This window comes from Microtus oregoni, unplaced genomic scaffold, assembly GCF_018167655.1.
Source record: "Microtus oregoni isolate MIOR12 unplaced genomic scaffold, Mior012 000012F_ref0000307, whole genome shotgun sequence".
Taxonomy (NCBI): Eukaryota; Metazoa; Chordata; class Mammalia; order Rodentia; family Cricetidae; genus Microtus; species Microtus oregoni.
In genome coordinates, this window is record NW_024543071.1 from 53,624,636 (window position 1) to 53,645,279 (window position 20,644).

Sequence of the window (20,644 nt, forward strand, 5' to 3'; positions counted from 1 at the left end):
ATGGTGACTCTGTTTAGAATGATATGATGTAGCATGGGGATGTGAGCCAGAGTAGAACATATGCCTAATGCGTAAGGTCCTCAGCATCACAGAAAAGGCTAAACTCATCCAAAAATACAGAAAAATGAGAGCGAATGAGTTTGTGTATGCATGTACTCATGTGTGTGTTCATATGTGTAATGAGGTCAGAGGATGACTTTCTCTTTTCATTATGTGAGTCATAGGAATAATTTAGGCTATAAGGCTTGCAATTGCCTTACCTATCTTTCAAGCCATCTCACTTGCCTGAGGTAGGCAATTTTAAAAGGATTTGTGTGTCCTTTGCTTTCTGATACATGTTCATTCCTATCTCAAATATCTTCCAAGCACCCTAGTTTTCATTGTTCACAATGTCAAACTACCTAGGAGCTAAAATCAACACAAAATAACTCTATTTGTAATATTCTTGCTGGGGTCTGCCTCTCCTGAGATGACCTCTGTTTCTCATTTTCTGATTTGTATTGCCTCAAACAAAATCACAAAATTATCCCTTGCTACCCACTAAACAAGAATCTTTTTATCAGTCAGGCATGGTGGTGCACACCTTTAATCCCAGCACTCCAGAAGCAGAGGAGGCAAATATCTGAGTTCCAGGAAGGCCAGGGCTACACAGAGAAACCCTGTCTGGAAAAAGAAAGAATGAATGATGGCAAGGAAAGGGAGGTGGTGGAGGATAGTATTCAGTGGCCCTGCAGATACATACTAGCATCACCTGACCAAACAGCTTAAGTCAAATCCTGCTATAGCAATACTGTGTGAGATAAAAATTATTCAATCACACAAAACTGTTAACAATTATTAAAAGCCAGAGCAAAAGTCACTGAGGACCTTCTTAGAAGCAAGAGAATTCTTGTTATAAGCTGGGGTTTTTTTTTGTTGTTGCTATAAGTTTTTTTTCTTCATTATGTAGATGTACTGTGTAGACCAGGCTGGCCTCAAACTCAGAGATGCCCCTGCCTCTGCCAATCAAGTGCCTCTCTAACTTTCCTAGAAGATACAATCTCACGGCAGACTTTCTGATCTGGCTCTTACAGTCTTCCCGCCCCTCTTCCACAGTGACCCTTGAGCCTCAGGTGCAGGAGCTGTGTTTTAGATGCATTAGTCTACATTTTGATTGGCTGTGGTTTTCTGTAATGGACGCCGTCTGTTTCAAAGACAGGGACGACCCTTATCTGTGGCATAAGGACACATATTTAGAATGTGGTTGGGGACTGTGCTGCTTTAGTCAAGTGACAGTGGTGGGTTCTCCACTAAGATCCGTGACTTCACCAGCCCTGGCCAGCTGGCTAGGTTCCGTCTGCCTACATAATAAGTTCCAGATCAGCCAGGGGCTACACAGTGAGACCCCATGTCTCAACACCTTCATAATTATAATAATTTGCATTGCTAAAAAGCTCTCCCTAATGGGATTGGAGAGATGGACCAGTACTTCAGACCCTTTGTTGCTCTTCCTGGAGTAGGAGTCTTTGTTTTAGTGATTTTCTGAGACAGGGTTTCTCTGTGTAGCCCTGGCTGATCTGACTCTGTAGACCAGGCTGGCCTTGAACTCAGAGATCTGCCTGCCCCTGCCTCTTGAGTGATGGGATTAAAGGTGCCCACCAATGTTTGTTTGTTTTTAATTTGCTTAAATTACTAATAGCTATGACTAGACTTTCTTTCCCCTTCTATTCTCTCTCTCTCAAGGAAGGCAAGGTGTTACCATGTAACCTTGACTAGCATGGAACTTGCTATGTAGACCAGGCTGGCCTCAAACTCACAGAGATCCTGGCTCTGCCTCCAAGCAAAATTATACTATTTAGAAGGTTTACTAAATGTTTTAAAAGTCCTATTTGGGGGGCTGGTGAGACAGCTCAGTGTTAAGAGCACTGGCTGTTCTTCCAGAGGACCAGGGTTCAATTCCCAGCACCTACATGGCAGCCTTTAACTGTCTGTAACTTCAGTTCCAGAGGATCCGACACCCTCAGGCAGACACACATACAGGTAAAACACCAATGCACATAAAACAAAAATAAATCATTAAAAAGACGTTCTATTTCAATGACATGGCCAATGGCTTAGCATTAAGGCACATTACTAAGGACAGAACCATGGGCTGGTGCCTTGCATCTGAAACATGAGCTACCTACCTTGCAGGGTTGCTGTGAGAAAACCCGTCAGCTTTTGAAATATGTCTTGAGCTCCTTGAAGGAAAAGCGCTATACAAATGCAAAACAAACAACAGTAAAGACCATTTGTATAATCTGTATTCATTGTCTCTAAACACTCACAGTAGCACAAATCTCTAAAACACCAATATTTACAATTTTATGAATCCACAAGGATATTCCACACATAGCAATGCCAGGTTGTTAAAATCTTTTCTCCCCTTTACCACTGATTCACAAAAAAAATTTATATATATTCTAAGCATCAAATTCTAAAACGATATATAATTTATAAATGCACATCCAGGAGAGGATATGCATAAGGAAAACACATGGCAGAATAATTATTACACAGCTATAATGATGGAAGGCTAAGACTTTACGCAACTTTAACTTGACAAAAAAAAATCAGGAAAAGTTTCAAAGTAAAAATTCCAGACAATAATTCTTGCTTCACAAACATCAATTCTTTTACCTATACCTGCTCTTAACCACCTACCCCTACCTGAGACAGGGTTTCTCTATGTAGTCCCAGCTGTCTATGAACTCACTCTGTAGACCAGGCTGGCCTTGAACTCAGATCGCCTGGCTCTGCTGGGATTAAAGGCATGTGCCACCACTGTCTAACCCCAATTCCCTTTTAATTTATGTGCATTGGTGTTTTGCCATGGATGTCAGGTACCATGGATCTGGAATTGCAGACAGTTGTGAGCTGTCATTTGGGTGTTGGGAATTGAGCTTGGGTCCTCTGGAAGGGCAGCCAGTGCTCTTAACCACTAACCCATCTCTCTTGCCCTTGTCTATTGCAACAAAGAAAATGTAAGTTTCATAGTTGACAAGAAGCAACTCAAAAAATCTCAGCAAATAGAAATTTGTGTTTTATGTTTACTATGCTCTCATGATATAGCTCTGCTGGGACACTCAGATTGAAACATCAGCACTTGAGCCAAGCATGGTATCGCACGCCTTTAACACAGCACTCAGGAGGCCAAGGCAGAAGAACTGTAAATGTGAAGGCCAATCTTGGCTACACAGCAAGACCCTGCCTCAAAACCAAAAATCAATAAATAAAAAGTCAGAGCATAAGCATTCAAAACAGAGCTGGCTTTGTAAATTCTCAAATCATAAAACTACTATTTCTTTAAAACACATTCCTGAAAGCACACTGAAAGATGAAGAGAGGAGGTAAATGGTAGATGAGAATAGAGCTGAGATTATAGGCCAGTGGTAGTCTTGCTTAGAAGGTTTGAGGCCATCCCCAGAACCAGAAGCAAGCAGAGGAAGAGAGACAAAGAGAGAAGAAACTGCATTTCTCAACAAGCTTAGGAGGAGCTGCTGAAACTCCTGTGTGAGGAAGCTGTCAACGGTACCAGGACCCCTGAAGAGCCTTGGGGCCATGCTGTTGGGGACAGAGAAGCCCTGTCCATTCCCCCACATTGGTTCAGCTGAGTGGACTTAAATGCTGCACTGAGAAACACTTAGGTGCTCCAGCTTCTATGGGAACAGAACACAGTTAACTCAGGAGTCCTCCTTAATAAATGTGACAATTCTGAGATTCTTTTTTTCTCTGTTCACTTTTCTCATGACAGGTGAGTGCTCCAGTGAGTCCCACCCTTAGCCCTCTAGACTCTATTTGCTTTGTGACCACATGGTTTTAAGTGAGTATCAGGAAACCTGGGTTAAGACTAAAATACTCTAAATACAGATCAGGAAACCCGGGTTAAGACTAAAATACTCTAAATACAGATCAGAAGCTTGTTAGAAATACAGAATCCCAGTTTCCGTCTATGGGCTGAGAAACACCAGTGGCTCAGAAAGAAATCACAACACTTCCTAGTGGGGAGCCAATGGCAGGTATACCCCTTCATCCTCTGGAACAGAGCCTGGGGTTCAGAATAGACATTCTTCCATAACCCACTAAAACTTTTGTTGTGCTTTTAATGGAATAACTTTCTGAAATGTTTCATATGCCTTTGCATCTCAACATACAAGAAGTTACCAACATGAGACAACTTAATAATCTACTTATTTAAAAAACACAAGAGAGCCAGGGATACAACTAGAGGGTGACTGAAATCCTATGAGGATCATTTCCCAGCATAATAAGACAAGCTCACTGAGTAGAAAAGGACCTGGACTCAAAGCAGTGTAAGTGAGGTTGTAGGTTGGCACAAGGGTGCAGTTTTGCATGTTTCATTTCCGTTCAGTGAGTGACTCATGTGGCAGGAACCATGGAATTCCAAAGACACCTTTGTGCTGTCATTCTTTCTAGGCATACAACAGAGCTGATAAGTGAGAAAAAACTATGTCCCATTTTTACTTCTAGAAGGGACAAATCTCAAAGGGGAAAGGGTATGTAAGGCTTCCTTCTTGTTCCTATCTCCCCTGACAATTAGAGCTCACTGACCTGGTTTTCCAATTCTTCCTGGATGGTCATGGACATCAGGCTACAAGAAACCTCTGTGTGTGATGGAGATGAGAAGAAATAGGCCCAGTCTGTGACTTATCTCTAAATCCCCAGTGGCACCAATTCCACTGGATCCAAAACCCTTTGCCACAGAAGCAGAAAGAGAAAGAACTTCTAAGATGATCTAACTAGAGTAAGAGTCAAAGACCTCAGATGTCACAGAACCACAGCTGGGCATGGTGGTGCATGCCTAGCACCACTCAGAAAGGGAATCTCTCTCTTCCACACACACACGACCCCACACTCCGATATCACAGATGAGGTATTCCAAGACTGCTGCAGTAGCTTCTGACAGAGCATCTTAGACTCTAAACAGGTTCCTCCTTACTTATGGAAAATGCAGGTAATGAACTGACCCACCAGCGCATGAAGGAAAGGAGGTCGTCTTTCCAGGTTCTGCTTGCTTCTCTTGGCTCAAAGAAAACTGTTCTACATCAAAGAACTTTACTTCTATTATCATTTAGAATTCTAAATACAAGATTCATCATTTGTTTTCTTTCTTCCTTTTTTTTTTTTTTTTTTTTTTTTTTAAGACAGGGTTTCTCTGTGTAACAGAGTTCTAGCTGTCCTGGGAACTCACTATGCAGACCAGGCTGGCCTTGAACTCACTGAGACCCACTTGCCTCAGCCTCCCTAGTGCTAGGATTAAAGGTGTGCACCACCACCAGCAGCTGTTTTCTTAAGTTTGACATCATTACTGGTTCTATGCAGGAAAAAGACTTAAAATTACCTAGTATTCATTTTGTGTGTTTGAAAACCTAAATAGGGATCAAGAACCAAACTGGTTGCTAAGTCGTCGTTCTCACAGAGCTCCTTGGCTGACATTCCAGAGGACGGCACATAGCGACTCTGCCCTTCAAATCCTGAGTTACCATGACCTGTGAAAAACAAAAGAAAGAAACATAACTTGGTGAAAACTTCTCAATCTGCTTACAAATCCCCACTGCATCCAAACTGGCATTGTTAGCTGGAGTTACGTCAATCACTGTTAGTGATTAAGAAGTCAGTATCTCTTATGCAAAACAACCAGATGCAGATAATCCAACTATTGAGAGATTATGGGCAGTTGACAATATTAGGTTTCCTAAGAACAGGGTCCAGGGAATTGAGAGCTGGCTTTATTTTTCTCTTCAGAAACAGTAGACAGCACACAAGGCCATTACAGACAGGGCTTGGGGAAAAGGAAGCAAAAAGGATGCACAGGAAAGGCCACAAATGTGGATCCCAGGAACCAAAGGGTCTGAAGGTATTAAATGGGACTTCTTACTTTTGGGCAGGTGAATGGTCAATATTCTCTTTATGAGTAACTAAGGCCAAAGGTTAAAAAACCTGCCTGAGATTAGAATTACACAGAAGCAGGGAAAGAAGTATAATGAAAATGAGAGGCTAATTTCTATCCAACTTGTGTCTGAGAGAATTCTCAATGAGAGAACTGAATGGATAGCATGAAGTGGTTGGGTTTCACTGTGGAGAAGCAATGCAGAGAAAGCATGCATAAAGTTTCATCAGCGCTGTGGAGGGCTGATGGGTAGTGTTCAGTCCACTCCTGGAATCAGCACACAATTTACAAAGTGCTGAGTTTAGGTTCTCAAAACCAGCACATGAAGAATGAGTCACAGTGGGAGGTTTAACCTTTTCATCCATTCTTTCACAAAATAAACAAGAGTCTTTGCTAAGAGGTAGATATATGACTGTTGCAATCAGGTATGTGAAAAGTTATCTAATTATCAAAGAGGCTGGAGAGATGGCTCGGCCATTAAGAGCACTGGCTACTCTCCCAGAGGATCTGGGTTCAATTCCTAGCACTCATATAACAGCTCACAACTGTCTGCAACTCCAGTCCCATGGGATCTGACTCCACCCCCTGGATGTCCTCGAACTCACTCTGTAGACCACACTGGTCTCGAACTCAGAGAGATCCTCCTGCCTTGACTCCTGAGTGCTGGGATTAAAGGCATGTATTATCACTGTGTGGCATGGGATCTGACTTCTGAAGGTACCAGGTACATATACAGACACACATGCAGGCAAAACACCCATACACATAAAAATCACAACAATAAAAAGCAATCTAAATTGTTGCCTGGGTCAAACCTAGGGCATCATGCATGCAAAATGACCACTGAGCTATATATAGCCTCAGGCCTACACCTGCTGCATTTTCTCAAAGTTGTGTTGAAATTGATCAACACAATTCACCAGGTGAAACAAATAGCTCCATGATTACCAGAGTCACAGAATTGTTTTCTCAACATGCCCCCCCCCCCTTTGACTCAAAAGAAGCCTCACTGTCCTCCCCAATGGCTCAGACTGCAGCAACCACTAATCTACTTTGTCTCTTTCAATTTGTCTGTTCCGAGAACCTCACATGGTGGAACCATAGTATGTGTGATTCTCTGTGACTAGCTTCTTCCAATTGACATATTTCATCATGTTATGCTATCAATATTTTTGTTCTTTTTTTTTTTTTTGTTTTTTCGAGACAGGGTTTCTCTGTGGTTTTGGAGCCTGTCCTGGAACTAGCTCTTGTAGACCAGGCTGGTCTCGAACTCACAGAGATCCGCCTGCCTCTGCCTCCCGAGTGCTGGGATTAAAGGCATGCGCCACCACCGCCCGGCAATATTTTTGTTCTTATGGGTAAAAGAATACTCCACTGCAGCTGGTAGATACATCTGACCTGTTTTACATTTGGCGATTATTATGGATAATGCAGGTACAAACCTCTGTGTAAAATACTGTGTGTCCACGAAGTCTTCCCAGTGGGGCTCTCATCTCCACCAGAGTGGGGAAGTCCAAGGCTCCCAGTCCTTGCCAATAGCAGCTACTGCCTCTCCTCTTGATTCTAACCATCCAGGAGACAGTGAAGTGCTGTCTAAATATGCTGGGCTCACAAAATATCTACTGGCTGCTTGTGTATCTCTGGAGCAATATGTCTACTAAGATCTTTAGTCCATTTTAAAATTGGATTTTGTCTTTTACCCTGGTGTTCAAGAGATCTTCACATATTCTGGAGATAGCCCTTTACAAACATATTTTGTAAGTTTGTCTTTTCACTTTTTGATGATTACCTGTAACACATGGTTTGTGACTTTGAATTTTTTCTTGTTTCTTGTGTTTTTAACATCCTACTTAACATTTGCTTAATGTGAAGTCAGGAAAATGTTGCCTGTGTTTGTTCCTGGGACTTTTAATTTTTCATACACACATATTGTGCCAGGTTCCCTTCATTCTGGATGCAGAAATTTGATTTTCTTTCACTGTATTTTTCCTGGCCACTACAAAAAAAAAAAAAAAAAAAAAGAAACAAAACAGGGCTAGGGATGCAGTTCAATGGGAAGGCACTTGTCTAGAAACCATGAGCCTTTATAAAAACCCTCCTACCTTTGCAGACAGATCAAAATTGTGAGATCTATTCTGGTTCTCAAATCTATTCCAGGAACACAGATGTGCTGGATCATTCTTGTGCTGATTACTGCAGCAGTTAGGAGATTTTTTTTTATTTTAATGATTTATTTATTATGTGTAGTGTTCTGCCTGCATGTATGCCTGCATGCCAGAAGAGGGCCTAGATCTCATTATAGATGGTTGTGAGCCACCATGTGAGTGCTGGGAATTAAACTAAGGACCTCTGGAAAAATAGCCAGTGCTCTTAACCTCTGTTTTTGTTTGTTTTCTTCTTCCTCCTCCCCCCCCCCCCCAAGACAGGGTTTCTCTTTGTAGCCCTGACTGTCCTGGAATTCACTCTGTAGACCAGGCTGGACTCAAACTCAAGAGATTCACTTGCTTCTGCCTCCCAAGTGCTGAGGTTAAACGTGTGTACAACCACTGCCTGGCTTGTTTTCTGAGACAGAATATTGTTATATAGCACAGGCTGACTTCAAACTTAGGCAATCTTTCTGCCTCACCCTGCCAGGAGATAAGATTACAAGCATGTGCCACTATGCCCAGTTCTGTACTTCACACCCATGTATGTATGCCTGTCTGAGTTTATGTGCACCACATACATGTGGGAGCCTGCCAAGGCCAGAAGAGGGTGATAGACTTTAAACTTAGGTTCTCTGAAAGAACAGTAAACACTTTTAACTGCTGAGCCATCTCTCTAGCCCTGCACTTCATTTTTGATGAACTGAAAGTTGTTTTTTTTTTAAAGATTTATTTATTTATTATGTACACAGTGTTCAGCCTCCACGTATGCCCTCAGGCCAGAAGGGGGCACCAGATCTCATTACAGATGGTTGTGAGCCACCATGTGGTTGCTGGGAATCGAACTCAGGACCTCTAGAAGAGCAGTCAGTGCTCTTAACCTCTGAGCCATCTCTCCAGCCCCCTGAAACGGTTTTTTATTTTGGTTTTTTGAGACAGAATTTCTCTGTGTAGCTTTGGAGCCTGTCCTGGAGCTCGCTCTGTAGAACAGGCTGGCTTTGAACTCAGAGATCTGCCTGCCTCTGCTTCCCGAGTGCTGGGATTAAGGTTATGTGTCACCTTATTCAACTTGCTTTCCCTTTTGATTTTTTTCTTTGAATCAAGTCATTTATGATGGTGTAGTAGAAAATTTGTATTGATTCTAATTTTCATTCTATGGTAGAAATTTTTTTTAAATATTTATTTATTTATTATGTATACATTATTCTGTCTGTGTATGCCTGCAAGCCAGAAGAGGGCACCAGACCCCATTACAGATGGTTGTGAGCCACCATGTGGTTGCTGGGAATTGAACTCAGGACCTTTGGAAGAGCAAGCAATGCTCTTAACCGCTGAGCCATCTCTCCAGCCCTATGGCAGAAATTTTTATGATTTCAATCTTTTTAAGTTTGCTTATGTTTTTTTACATAGCCTGACATATTATATGCCCTAGAGAATGTTTCATGTGTACTTTGAGAATAATGAGTAACACTGTTGGTGAACAAAATGTTCTTCTGATATCTGACTGGTCTAGTTCATTTACGGGGCTGTTTAAATCTACCCTTTTCCTGTTCACCTTTGGCCTATTGTTGGGCCCACTGCTGAAAGTGGATCGCTGTAGTACCCGATTTCCTGCTACACTGTCCATGAAAATCTCAAGTGCTGTCAGCATTTGGTTTATGTGTTCTGGGCCCTGGTTTTAAGTCAGGTTGACCATCTTCTTTGACACAAACACTTTGCTCCTTCTTCTCCTCTGTCACTGGCTCTCTGCATCATTCAACCTGCCCAACAAACAACATTCAGCATGATGCTGTCTTCTCTACATCCTATATCTTCAACAATTTAACTTAAATGAAAACCTTTTACTAAAAAACAAGAAGTCAACAATCTTATTTAAAAGTTTCAGAAATGCCTAGTTTTTGGACTACTACAATACCACGGAGAGAGCAGTTTTCAGCCTATGCTGACAGCAGTTTTGGGGGGAGTTGGTATCCACGCAGAGAAGAGCTAGTTAGTTTGGGGCTCCCTCACACTCTTAATTTCAAACAGGAATTATGCCCAATTTTCCACAGAAACAGTGATCTGAGCAGATCTAGAAAGAGTAAAGGCACCTGAGCCCAAAGAACAGCATGGACTAGTAAGGCTAAGGAGACCATGTTTTGAACCTACAGCAGGCCAGCCAACACAACTGAGGAATTCTATATTGACTGACCAATGTTAGAAAAAGTAGAAATTGAGAGTCATCCTGAGCATGGGCAGACACTTCTGAATAATATTCCTGTAACTATCCACTCAGGCATAGGCTTGTTCTAGGGTATTTTGTTGTGGAGGGGAGACAAGAAACAGGAACCATCCATCCTACAATTTCTTCAACTCTCAAAAAAATAGCCTCATCCCCACCAAAAACCATAGACAGTCACAACAATTTTATAGGCTTTCCCTGTAGTTCAGCAGTCCATGAAATTTGAACAGATGGCAGGGACTGTGAGGGTGCCCTAAGGGCCATTTCTTCTTCGTCCACTCCTTATGTAGAAGAGGTGACTGTATGGTTCAGCTTGCTCCATGAAATATTTATGGATTTTACATCAAGACATTTATTTATAGTTAAATATAAGAAATTCAGTAGTAGGGCTGGAGAGATGGCTCAGTGGTTAAGAGCATTGCCTGCTCTTCCAAAGGTCCTGAGTTCAATCCCCAGCAACCACATGGTGGCTCACAACCATCTGTAATGACGCCTGATGCCCTCTTCTGGCTGCAGACATACACACAGACAGAATATTGTATACATAATAATAAATAAATATTTAAAAAAAAGAAATTCAGTAGTAGCATTTTAAAAACTCCTACAGAACAGATAAACTTTCTATAAGTTATGGGTAAATAAGCATCACAGAAATTACATAAAGCATGAAACTTAAGTTTCACATTTTACATGATAAGAATCAAAACTGCTATTCTGTCTGTAGTCCCAACTACTGGGGAGGCTGAAGCAGGAGGATCACTTGAGCCGAGGAGTTTAAGTTAAACTCTGGCAACATAATGGGAGACACACACACACATACACACCAAAAAAGAGAAAAGAAGAAAAAGAATCAGAATGGACTTCAGAGAATGAAAAGACTCCTGCTGTGTGAGAGCAGAGGGGAGCGTGTGACAAGAGCATGTGGAAGCTGAAGGAAGAAGGTGGCACCACAGGGAAAACAGAGACGAAGCGTGTACATACATCTGTTGGACCGCCTCTCAACGGCGTTTCTGCCAGTCTTCAGGGTGTCCTTGCCCGAGTGCTGTAATTTTGATTGATTCTGCTGATGGTCATTAGACAACTTGCCTCCATTTCTCCTGCCATTCACCACCATGTTCTTGGAGTCTCCCAACCACTTCATACCCACAGACAGCCTGACCCAGGAGCATTTAGTCACTCTCTTCAGATAGCTTAGAGAATAATTTCAATGTTCTCTCCTAACAGAAACAAAACATGAGAAACAAAACAAAACGGGGAGGTAAATATATGAAAGACCATGTCAACAGACCGTAAGACACACAGACCACTCTTGTCTCCCTTCCACCACCACGTGTCGTCTCAAGACTGCAGTGCCCCAAACTTCTCACAGCCAGCCTCTAGCTCCATAAACATTTCCTTTCCAGTTACCAAGAGTGGAAAGCCGTTATTGCCTGGACACAGCTCAAGAACCTGCTGATACAATGGTAACACTCTAGGAACTGTTAGTAAACTACAGGGAATGAACCTCTCTCGGGGCTAGGAAAGCTTGGGAAAAGGCATTAGGTGAAATAAGGACTACTGCAACCTTTACCACATTACGCTGTGTGAGAAGCTGACCAACACCACACCCGATTCCCAGGCCCACAGGTGGGAAGGAAAGAACCAGCTTTCCCAAGGTGTCCTCTCATCTCCAGATTCATGACACGAATTTCCTATTTTTCCATTCTTTGAAGGCATTTAATGACCCGTATTCAAGTACCAGTCATACCCATTTGGAAACATGTGCCTTACTGTGCTTCACAATGGCAAGAAAATTGAGGGAAGCAATGTGTACACAGTAGTCACTATCTCAACTTTAATGAGCTGGATTTGGGGATAGGGATTTATTTGGAGTCTGATAGGTCACATTTGCTGTTGTTAATGGAATGAGTGACAATGCTGCTTGTGATGTCACTTCACTAAGGATGACACTTTAGTCCAAGTCAGACTAAAGAGCACAAGTGAGAATGTGTAAAATTGCAGTTCCTCAGAACTGGAGGGAGTCTGTAATACTAGCACAACCCCGTCAGTGCACAGTGAAATGCTGCAGCTAGCCTGCAACAGAAACAACGCAACTCAGCACTTCCAAGTACAGCTCTCCGGGTTTTATCCAAAGCAGACATTGGATCTTTCTCTTCACGAAGGCATAGAAACCTCCAAGTGACAACTGCTGTTGAGAGCGATGACTGAAGCCAGGCTCTCACACAGGCTGAACATGTATTCTGCACTGAACCACAACCCTTGCCTCATGATAAATTTTGAAGACTGCCAAGGAATGCACACCTTGAATGATACAAACACACTCTGTGCCTTCAGAGTTCTTTGTATGACTTCAGAGAAGGGAAAAAGGGAGGTGGGTAGGCTCAGTTGACAGAAAAAGATGACTGGCTGATGGACTGGTCTCCGAGACACTATCCTCTGGGTCTGTTCCTATTCAAATTCAAGTACTATTGAACTTTGATTGTACCTGTCTTTCAGGTCTTGTAGGATCTTCATTAAACTCAGAAAAGTTCCTGCAGGACAGGGTAAGTGAACTAAATCAAATATAAGCTAAATATCTAAATAGCAAATTTTGTTTAGAAACTTAAAATATTTTTAGTAAGTATATGTATATGTATTTGTCTCTGTGTGGGGGGAATGTGAAAATTCTGGTGCCCTTGGAAGACAGAGATATCAAGTCCTTGGAAGATGGAGTTAGAGGGGCTATGAGATACATGATGTGGGTGCTAAGATTGAAGTCAGGTCCTCTGCAAGAGCAGTATATACTTTTAACCACTAAACCATCTCTTCAGCCTTGAATTGTGTCCAAAGACCTTTTACTGATGATCAAATACCATGTTCAATGTTTAAGCTTGGGAAGAAAGAATTACATTACAGTATGCAATGTGTGCGCAGCATCTGGAGCTGGAGTTAACAAGCAGTTGTGGGTGCTGGGAAGCAAACTCAGGTCCTCTAGAAGAGTAACAAGATGACTGAATCGGTGAGATTGCTTGTCACCAAGACTGACAACCTGTGTTTGATGCCCAGAATCCACAAAGTAAAAGGAGAGAACCATATCCTGAAAGGCGACCTTTCACTGCCACATGAGCACCGCTTTACATAACTTACCCTCCTAAGCAAAAAAAAAAAAAGGTTTTTGTTTGTTTTCAAGACAAGGTTTCTCTGTGTTAACAGTCCTGGCTGTCCTGGAACTCACTCTGTAGACCAGGCTGGCCCCAAACTCATGAGAACCACCTGTTTCTGCTTCCTGAGTGCATTAAAGGCATGTGCCACCACTATTGGCCAAATAAAAGTTTTTTAAATTATAGAACCAATGACTCAATATTTTTATTTTCTGTGTATGGGTGTTTTACCTGCATGCAATGCTCGTGCACCACATGCATGCCCGGTGCCCAAAGAGGAAGAGAGTTTTAGATCGCCTGAAACTGAGTTATAGATGGCTGTGAGCTGCCATGTGGGTGCTGAGAATCAAACCCTGGTCTGTGAGAGCAGCCAGTGTTCTTAATCACTGAACCATTTCTCCAGCCCAGAATTCAGTGTTCTTGTCTCCACCCCCAGCGTCTGGGACAACACACAGTGGACCAGAACTCTCAGCTATTAATAAAGGTTGGGGTATAAACTGATGCACTGCAGAAACATGTCCATGTTGTCCTGAAACTGTGAATTAGTTACTGCCTGACCTCTTTATAGATTTTTTTTATTAGACACACAATGCTAAAGCTAAAACACAGATACAGCAGGACATACAGACAACACCTATGACCTCCCTACTTCTCTTGCTACTATTTGCTACTATCTATGCTTTTGGCTCAGCACTTTGGTTCTGTGCCTCTAGGGGGAAGAAAAGAAAATAAAAGAAGAAAAAAAGAGAGAGAGAGAACCTCAAGTTCTTTTGGTCCTTTTGGAAATCTGTCCAAAGACCGTCCCATGTGACACACACTTTATTAATAATGACCGAAGAATGTGTTTTTAGGAGTACGAAGTGTTAACTCTGTAGAACAGACCTGATAGATATGGCTTTTTTTTTTTTTTTTTTTTTTGAGACAGGGTTTCTCTGTGGCTTTGGAGCCTGTCCTGGAACTAGCTCTGTAGACCAGGTTGGTCTCGAACTCACTGAGATCCGCCTGCCTCTGCCTCCCGAGTGCTGGGATTAAAGGCGTGCGCCACCACCGCCCGGCTAGATATGGCTTTTATGTGTTGTTTGTGCCAGTGCCCACAAAGGGCAAAAAGGGGCATCATATCCCATAGAGCTAGAGTTACAGATTTGTGAGCTGCCTGACCTGGGTGCTGGGTCAGAACTTGGGTCCCAATAGAGCAGCAACTATTCTGTGCAGAATCTTTAAATTCCAGCTGAGAGTCCGACTCGGGACTCAAAGACGCCCAGTGTGATGAAACTTGTGTGTGGTGCACACGACAGCATTGAGAACAACTGTTTTAAGTCATTTCTTCATTGTACCATCTGCCAGGGTAAAGACAAGAGGCCAATTTTCTTTTCAAGAAAATTCATGGGACTGGAGAGATGACTCAGTGGTTAAGAGCATTGACTGCTCTTCCAAAGGTCCTGAGTTCAATTCCCAGCAACCACATGGTGGCTCACAACCATCTATCTGTAATGAGGTCTGGTGCCCTCTTCTGGCCTGCAGACATACACACAGACAGAATATTGTATACATAATAAATAAATAAAAGAATTAAAAAAAAAAAAGAAAAAGAAAATTCATGAAACAGAAATTTAACATACCTGAAGTTCTACCAAAAAAATCTGTTCTGAGTTCTAGGAAAAAGCTCAGCAGCAAATCATCCTAGCAACAGCACTTCAGTCACTGCAAGCTGCTCTCACGGTGACAGACCATAGATCAACAGCTGCGAACAACTACAGCAGGGCTGATCCACTGTGGTCAATAATGCTGTTGTCTAAACAGGTCCACGGTGTAGGGGGCACTTGTGCCAGGAGTCTACCGCTCACCAGATGCTCCTGAAGGGGACTCTGTTGGAATGGAAGGATTCTGCATAGAAGCATGCTGTACAGACAAAGCTGGCCTCAAACTCACAGAGACCTTTCTGTCTCTTCCTCCCCAGACATAGGTTTAAAGGCATGGATTACCACACCCAGCTGGCTTGCTATCTAATTTCATGATATACTGCTAAATCTAGCTTTTACATGGGTGCTAGGGATCTGAACTCAGTTCCTTAGGCATTTTACCAACTGACCCATCTTCCCGGCCCACCTGTGGGAAAACACCAGGAAACGATAAATAATCAAAGAAACTCAAATGGCTCAGTGAATAAGGGGGTTTCTTCATAGGCCTGGCAGCTTAAGTTCCATTCCCAGGACCTATATAAAGGCAGAGGTTGTCCTGACCTGCACATGTGCACCATGGCACAGACACAGTAATAAATTTGGATAAGCAAAAAACAAAAAAATCAATTAAGAAGTTGAGGAGATGGCTCAGCAGTTAAGAGCACTTGTTCTTGCAGAGGAACCAGGTTCAGCAACCAGCACCCACATGGTGGCTCAGAACTGTCTGTAACTCAAGTTCCAGGAGATTCACCAACCTCTTCTGGCCTCCCCAGGAACAGGCTTGCATACAGATTACACACAATGTAGGCATAACACACACATAAATATATCTCTTTAAAAACCCTGAAAGCAGGAACTACACGATACCTGTACATTGATATTCATAACAGCATTAAAAAAAAGAAGGTCAGCACATTCTTGTTAAAGAACAGAAAAGCAGTATTAGCAGGAATGTTTCTGGTCAAGCAGGTGTGATGACTTTTTTTTCTCAGAAAGCTAAGGGAAGAGAGGAAGCTAGCTGCAATCAAAAGTGTACTAGGAATAGAGAAGGCAAACACCAGCCTAAGGCAGAAACACCTTTACAGTCTAGTGTGGCTGAGCAGACAAGAGGGTAGAGGGGCAGGGCAGGGCAGGGCAGAGAGGCTAAAAGAAACAAGCCACAGAAAGAAGATTTTTTAGAAGCCATTGAAGATAGCATTTATTCCTTCAGAAATAGAGGAAGCAGAGTGGTATTAGCATCCACCTCAATTTTAAATAATCATGCTGGCAGGTTACAGTTGTGAAAAGCTCACAAATTAAAAGTAAAGATGTACCACTGGCTTGCATAGGTAGTAAGAAATGGCTGGCTTCAGGAATTCTCTGAATGTTTCATGGACAGCACTTACTGAGAAACTAAATGTGGAAGTGAGACAATGAGGATCCATTAAGTTTAAATGAAGAATCCTGAGGCAGTTGACAAAGACTACAGGAATCTCAGGCTTTGGTCATTTCTAGAATACTGTCTAGAGAGCCAAGTAGACCAGAGCAACCGACACAGGACTAAGAAATAAGCTAGGGATACCATGTGGTGTCACGGTGCTGATGGTACTTCAAGTCACAGAACCAAATTTGTCTAGGCCTGAGTGTAGATAAAGTAAGTTAAGAACTGAGAAGACCAACTGAGCTGGAAAGATGGCTCAGCAGTTAAGAGCACTAAACTGCTCTTCCAGATGTCCTGAATAATTCCCAGCAGCCACATGGTGGCTCACAACCATCTATAATGAGGCCAGAGGCCCTCTTCTGGCTTGCAGGCACACATGCAGACAGAACACTGTATACATAATAAATAAGTAAATCTTACAAAAAAAAAAAGAAAAAAAAAGAGAGCAAGGTGAGCACAAAGCACCCCAGGACAAGGAGCAGGATGGAGGCACAAAGAGCAGCCAGGAACAGCAATTGAAGGAAGAGTCATCTTGGGTACAGGCTGCAGAGATTCAGAAGGCAAGTCAGGACAGGTCACTGATGACAGCCCTGCTAAGAAATAAGCATCCTACATGGATTTGTGTCTCTAAACATGCACTGAAGAATATAGAGTATGTACTGAAAAAGATGGCAGGAGAAAGAAGATTAGCAAAAGAAAGAAATCTCAAATGTCAGGAAAGATATATGTAAATTAAACTCAAAGATTTTAATAATAGGGGGCTGAGAGATGGCTCAGAGGTTAAGAGCACTGCCTGCTCTTCCAAAGGTCCTGAGTTCAATTCCCAGCAACCACATGGTGGCTCACAACCATCTGTAATGAGATCTGGTGCCCTCTTCTGGCCTGCAGGCATACACGCAGACAGAATACTGTATACTTAATAAATAAATAAATATTAAAAAAAAGATTTTAATAATAGACTGATTAATTTGAGATGGCTTTTAGGGTCTAATTTATTTATTTGGAAGACTAAAGATTTAAATGACTCAATAGTTAAGAGCATGCACTGTTCTTTACTTTTTAAGTAAAATTTATTTATTTATTTTGGTATTTTGAGATAAGGTTTCTGTGTATCCCTGGCTGTCCTGGAACTCACTCTGTAGACCAGGCTGGCCTCAAATACCACCCATCTACCTTGCCCTTGCCTCTGGAATGCTGGGACTTAAAGTGCTTCAGGGAGTGTGCTACCTGGAGATACTGGACCACCTCAAACTGGAGTTACAGAATGCTGTGAACTGCTACATGATGCTGGGAAGGACTGAACCCTGGGGCCCCTGAAAAAGCAGTAAGTGCCGAGCCACCTGTCTAACTCTAGTGCTAAAGTTTAACAACTGGTGAACATGGTAATAGATGCCTATGATCCCAAAACTTGGGATGCAGAAGCAGGAAGATTAGTAGTTAAAACACAAGCCTCAACTTGAGGTCAGCTAAACACATAAGCCCCTGCCTCAAAGGAAAATGGGGGAGGGTAGTGATGGTAGGAACCTATTACTGCTGACTTGCTAAATGGGCATGTCAAACTGCCTCCTAAATATTTATGTTTATATATACAGGTCAGTGTTGCCCTCAACCTTGGGCAGAGAAGTTATTTCTGCAATGGTCAGCACTTAATCCAGAGATTCAAAACTGGTCAAAGTGCTGAGAATAAATGATTATTGAGTGCTCAGCCCAAAATGGGACATCTCTATCAAACCTACTCCTACCTCCAAGGCTCAGAGAGCATCAGAGAGGAAGGGGTGGAAAGAACGCAAGAGCAGGGTGGTGGGGAGGAGTACTTTAAGTGCTGTCTTCTGGACATGATGGAGCCGTTTCGCTCATGAGCGCACTCCAGTTGTGGTCATCTGCACAAGATCAAGACAGCAGCCTCGGTCAGTACTCCAGCAGGCAACAGGCAACACTAACTGCACTCAATGGGTTACAAGGACAGGGAGGCATAAGGAGTAGAAAGGGTGTGCTGGGGGTTGCTGGGAGGAGTTGGGGGTATGATCAAGATACATGTTTCTGTGTAGGATATTGCCAAAGAATACATCAAGAATTTGCTATTTAACATGCTTATCTAGCTGGAAGATGATGAAGTCCCAAGAGGTGACCCTGCATCTAAAAATGATGCAACTAGGTTCTGAGGAGACATACCGTGATTGCACTAGGAATGGCAGCATCATTCCCAAGAGGCTGATTCACCAACACTAAGGGACAAAGAGTGAGTGGATCAACAACTGGGGGAAGAGGTAATGTTTTTCAGGTTCTAGTACTAAACAGAAGCGTGGGGGCTGTTTAGAACCAGTATGGAAATTTAGGGAATTAAAAGAAAGGGAAGGTTGCAGGGTGGTAGCGGCACACACCTTTAATACGAGCACTTGGGAGGCAGAGGCAAGTGGATCTCTGTGAGTTCGAGGCCAGCCTGGCCTACAGAGCTCCAGGACAGCCAGGGCTGCATAGAGAAACCCTGTGGGGGGAGGGAGGGGGATGACAAAGGCTAGGCATGACAACCTGTAATCTCAGCACTCTGGAAGCTTAAACAAAAGATCATGAATGAGGCCAGCTATATAGTGAGACCCCTGCCTCAAAACTAGCACAAAATAATTCCAAAAGTAATGAAATGGAAACTTGCAATCATATTGTGCTATAGTATCACTAGGGAAAAGAGCACCAATCTACTACCACAGGCTCCTCCCTTGAGAACACGACAGCTGCATTTACAGGAGGAGGGACTGTTTTCCCTAAACGACTATAATGAATCTATTTACTTAGAGTCAGAAAAAACACCAAAGCTGAGATAGTTTAGCCCATTTCAGAAGAAAGCATAGTTATCTTAGGAAACGTACTTGTTTCAGGAAGTACACCTGCCCTATGTCCACCAACAATGGACCCACCCAGTCTCTGGATGAAAGTGCAGTGCTGGTCAGTGCTCCTGAGCTGACAGTCTTGGCCCACTTGGAGAACTCTGCTTCCAATTCTTTTTAACTTCAAGATGGTACTTTTTTGTTTAATGTTTTACACAAACTGCTTGTAAAAATTCTGCAGAGAGGGGTGGAGAGATGGTTAAGAGGGCACTGGATGCTCTTACAGAGACTTTAGGCAGTTTGATGGGACAAATACTCGGTTGACAATTTTCTTTTTTTTTTTAAATGTATTTATTTATTATGTATACAACACTCTGTCTGTGTGTATGCCTGCAGGCCCGAAGAGGGCACCAGATCCCACCACAGATGGCTGTGAGCCACCATGTGGTTGCTGGGAACTGAACTCAGGACCTTGGGAAGAGCAGGCAATGCTCCCAACCTCTGAGCCATCTCCCCAGCCCCGGTTGACAATTTTCTAGGAAGCAACCATGATTTTTTTTTTTTTGGTTTTTCGAGACAGGGTTTCTCTGTAGCTTTTTAGAGTCTGTCCTGGAACTAGCTCTTGTAGACCAGGCTGGCCTCAAACTCACAGAGATCTGTCTGCCTCTGCCTCCTGAGTACTGGGATTAAGGGTGTGCGCCACCACCACCCAGCAGCAACCATGAATTTATGGCCAGTTCTTGCTCCTGTGACTGTACTGTTGGAAAGCATCCCGTCTGAGAAGCCAGGATACTTGGTAAGAGTGTTAGGAAACAAAAGAAGGAAGCTTATTTATTCCTATAAACTCACAGGATGCCTCCACCTACAATGGAGATGTCCCACAAGTGTTTATCAGTACCTACAGTCAAAGAATCAAAGAACAGGTCTCTATACCTGTATGACAAGATACACACACACCAACAAACTGCAATTTCTTTCCAATTTCTATTTCTAGATTCTATACAACTAAGGTCAGATCTACCTGTTCTGTCAATCAAGAACTCTTCCAGATGCTCTCAATGTCATACCTTCATCTGGAACCAAGAGAATCAGGTCTGAGGTCAAAAACATCTCTATAGAGCCTCACCTACCACCTTTTCAGGATAATATGAAGGCTAGTTTCAAAAACCATTGATCGTGGTAAGTTTGCTAGGGTAATTTACTCTAAAGAAGAAGGCAGAGGGCTGAAAATGCAACGTTTGTTAGGGTCTACCCTCTGGTACTTGTGACTATTATGAGGAAAAGGTTCT

The 20,644-nt window shown here is 42.7% G+C and overlaps 1 protein-coding gene across 4 annotated transcripts in view; it reads right to left on the reverse strand.

Moving 5' to 3' along the window:
* Positions 1-20,644, reverse strand: part of Kmt5b (lysine methyltransferase 5B) — a 49,413-nt gene that overhangs the window by 20,134 nt on the left and 8,635 nt on the right. For 3 of the 4 annotated variants that reach the window (XM_041660900.1, XM_041660899.1, XM_041660901.1), the window contains exons 2-4: positions 11,276-11,511; positions 5,381-5,528; positions 2,166-2,234 (exon numbers count right to left, since the gene is read on the reverse strand). In XM_041660900.1, the coding sequence (XP_041516834.1) occupies positions 2,166-2,234; positions 5,381-5,528; positions 11,276-11,435 (377 nt within the window). In that variant the 5' untranslated portion in view covers positions 11,436-11,511. The remainder of the gene's footprint in view (positions 1-2,165; positions 2,235-5,380; positions 5,529-11,275; positions 11,512-20,644) is intronic. The other variant, XM_041660902.1, reaches the window with a different exon arrangement.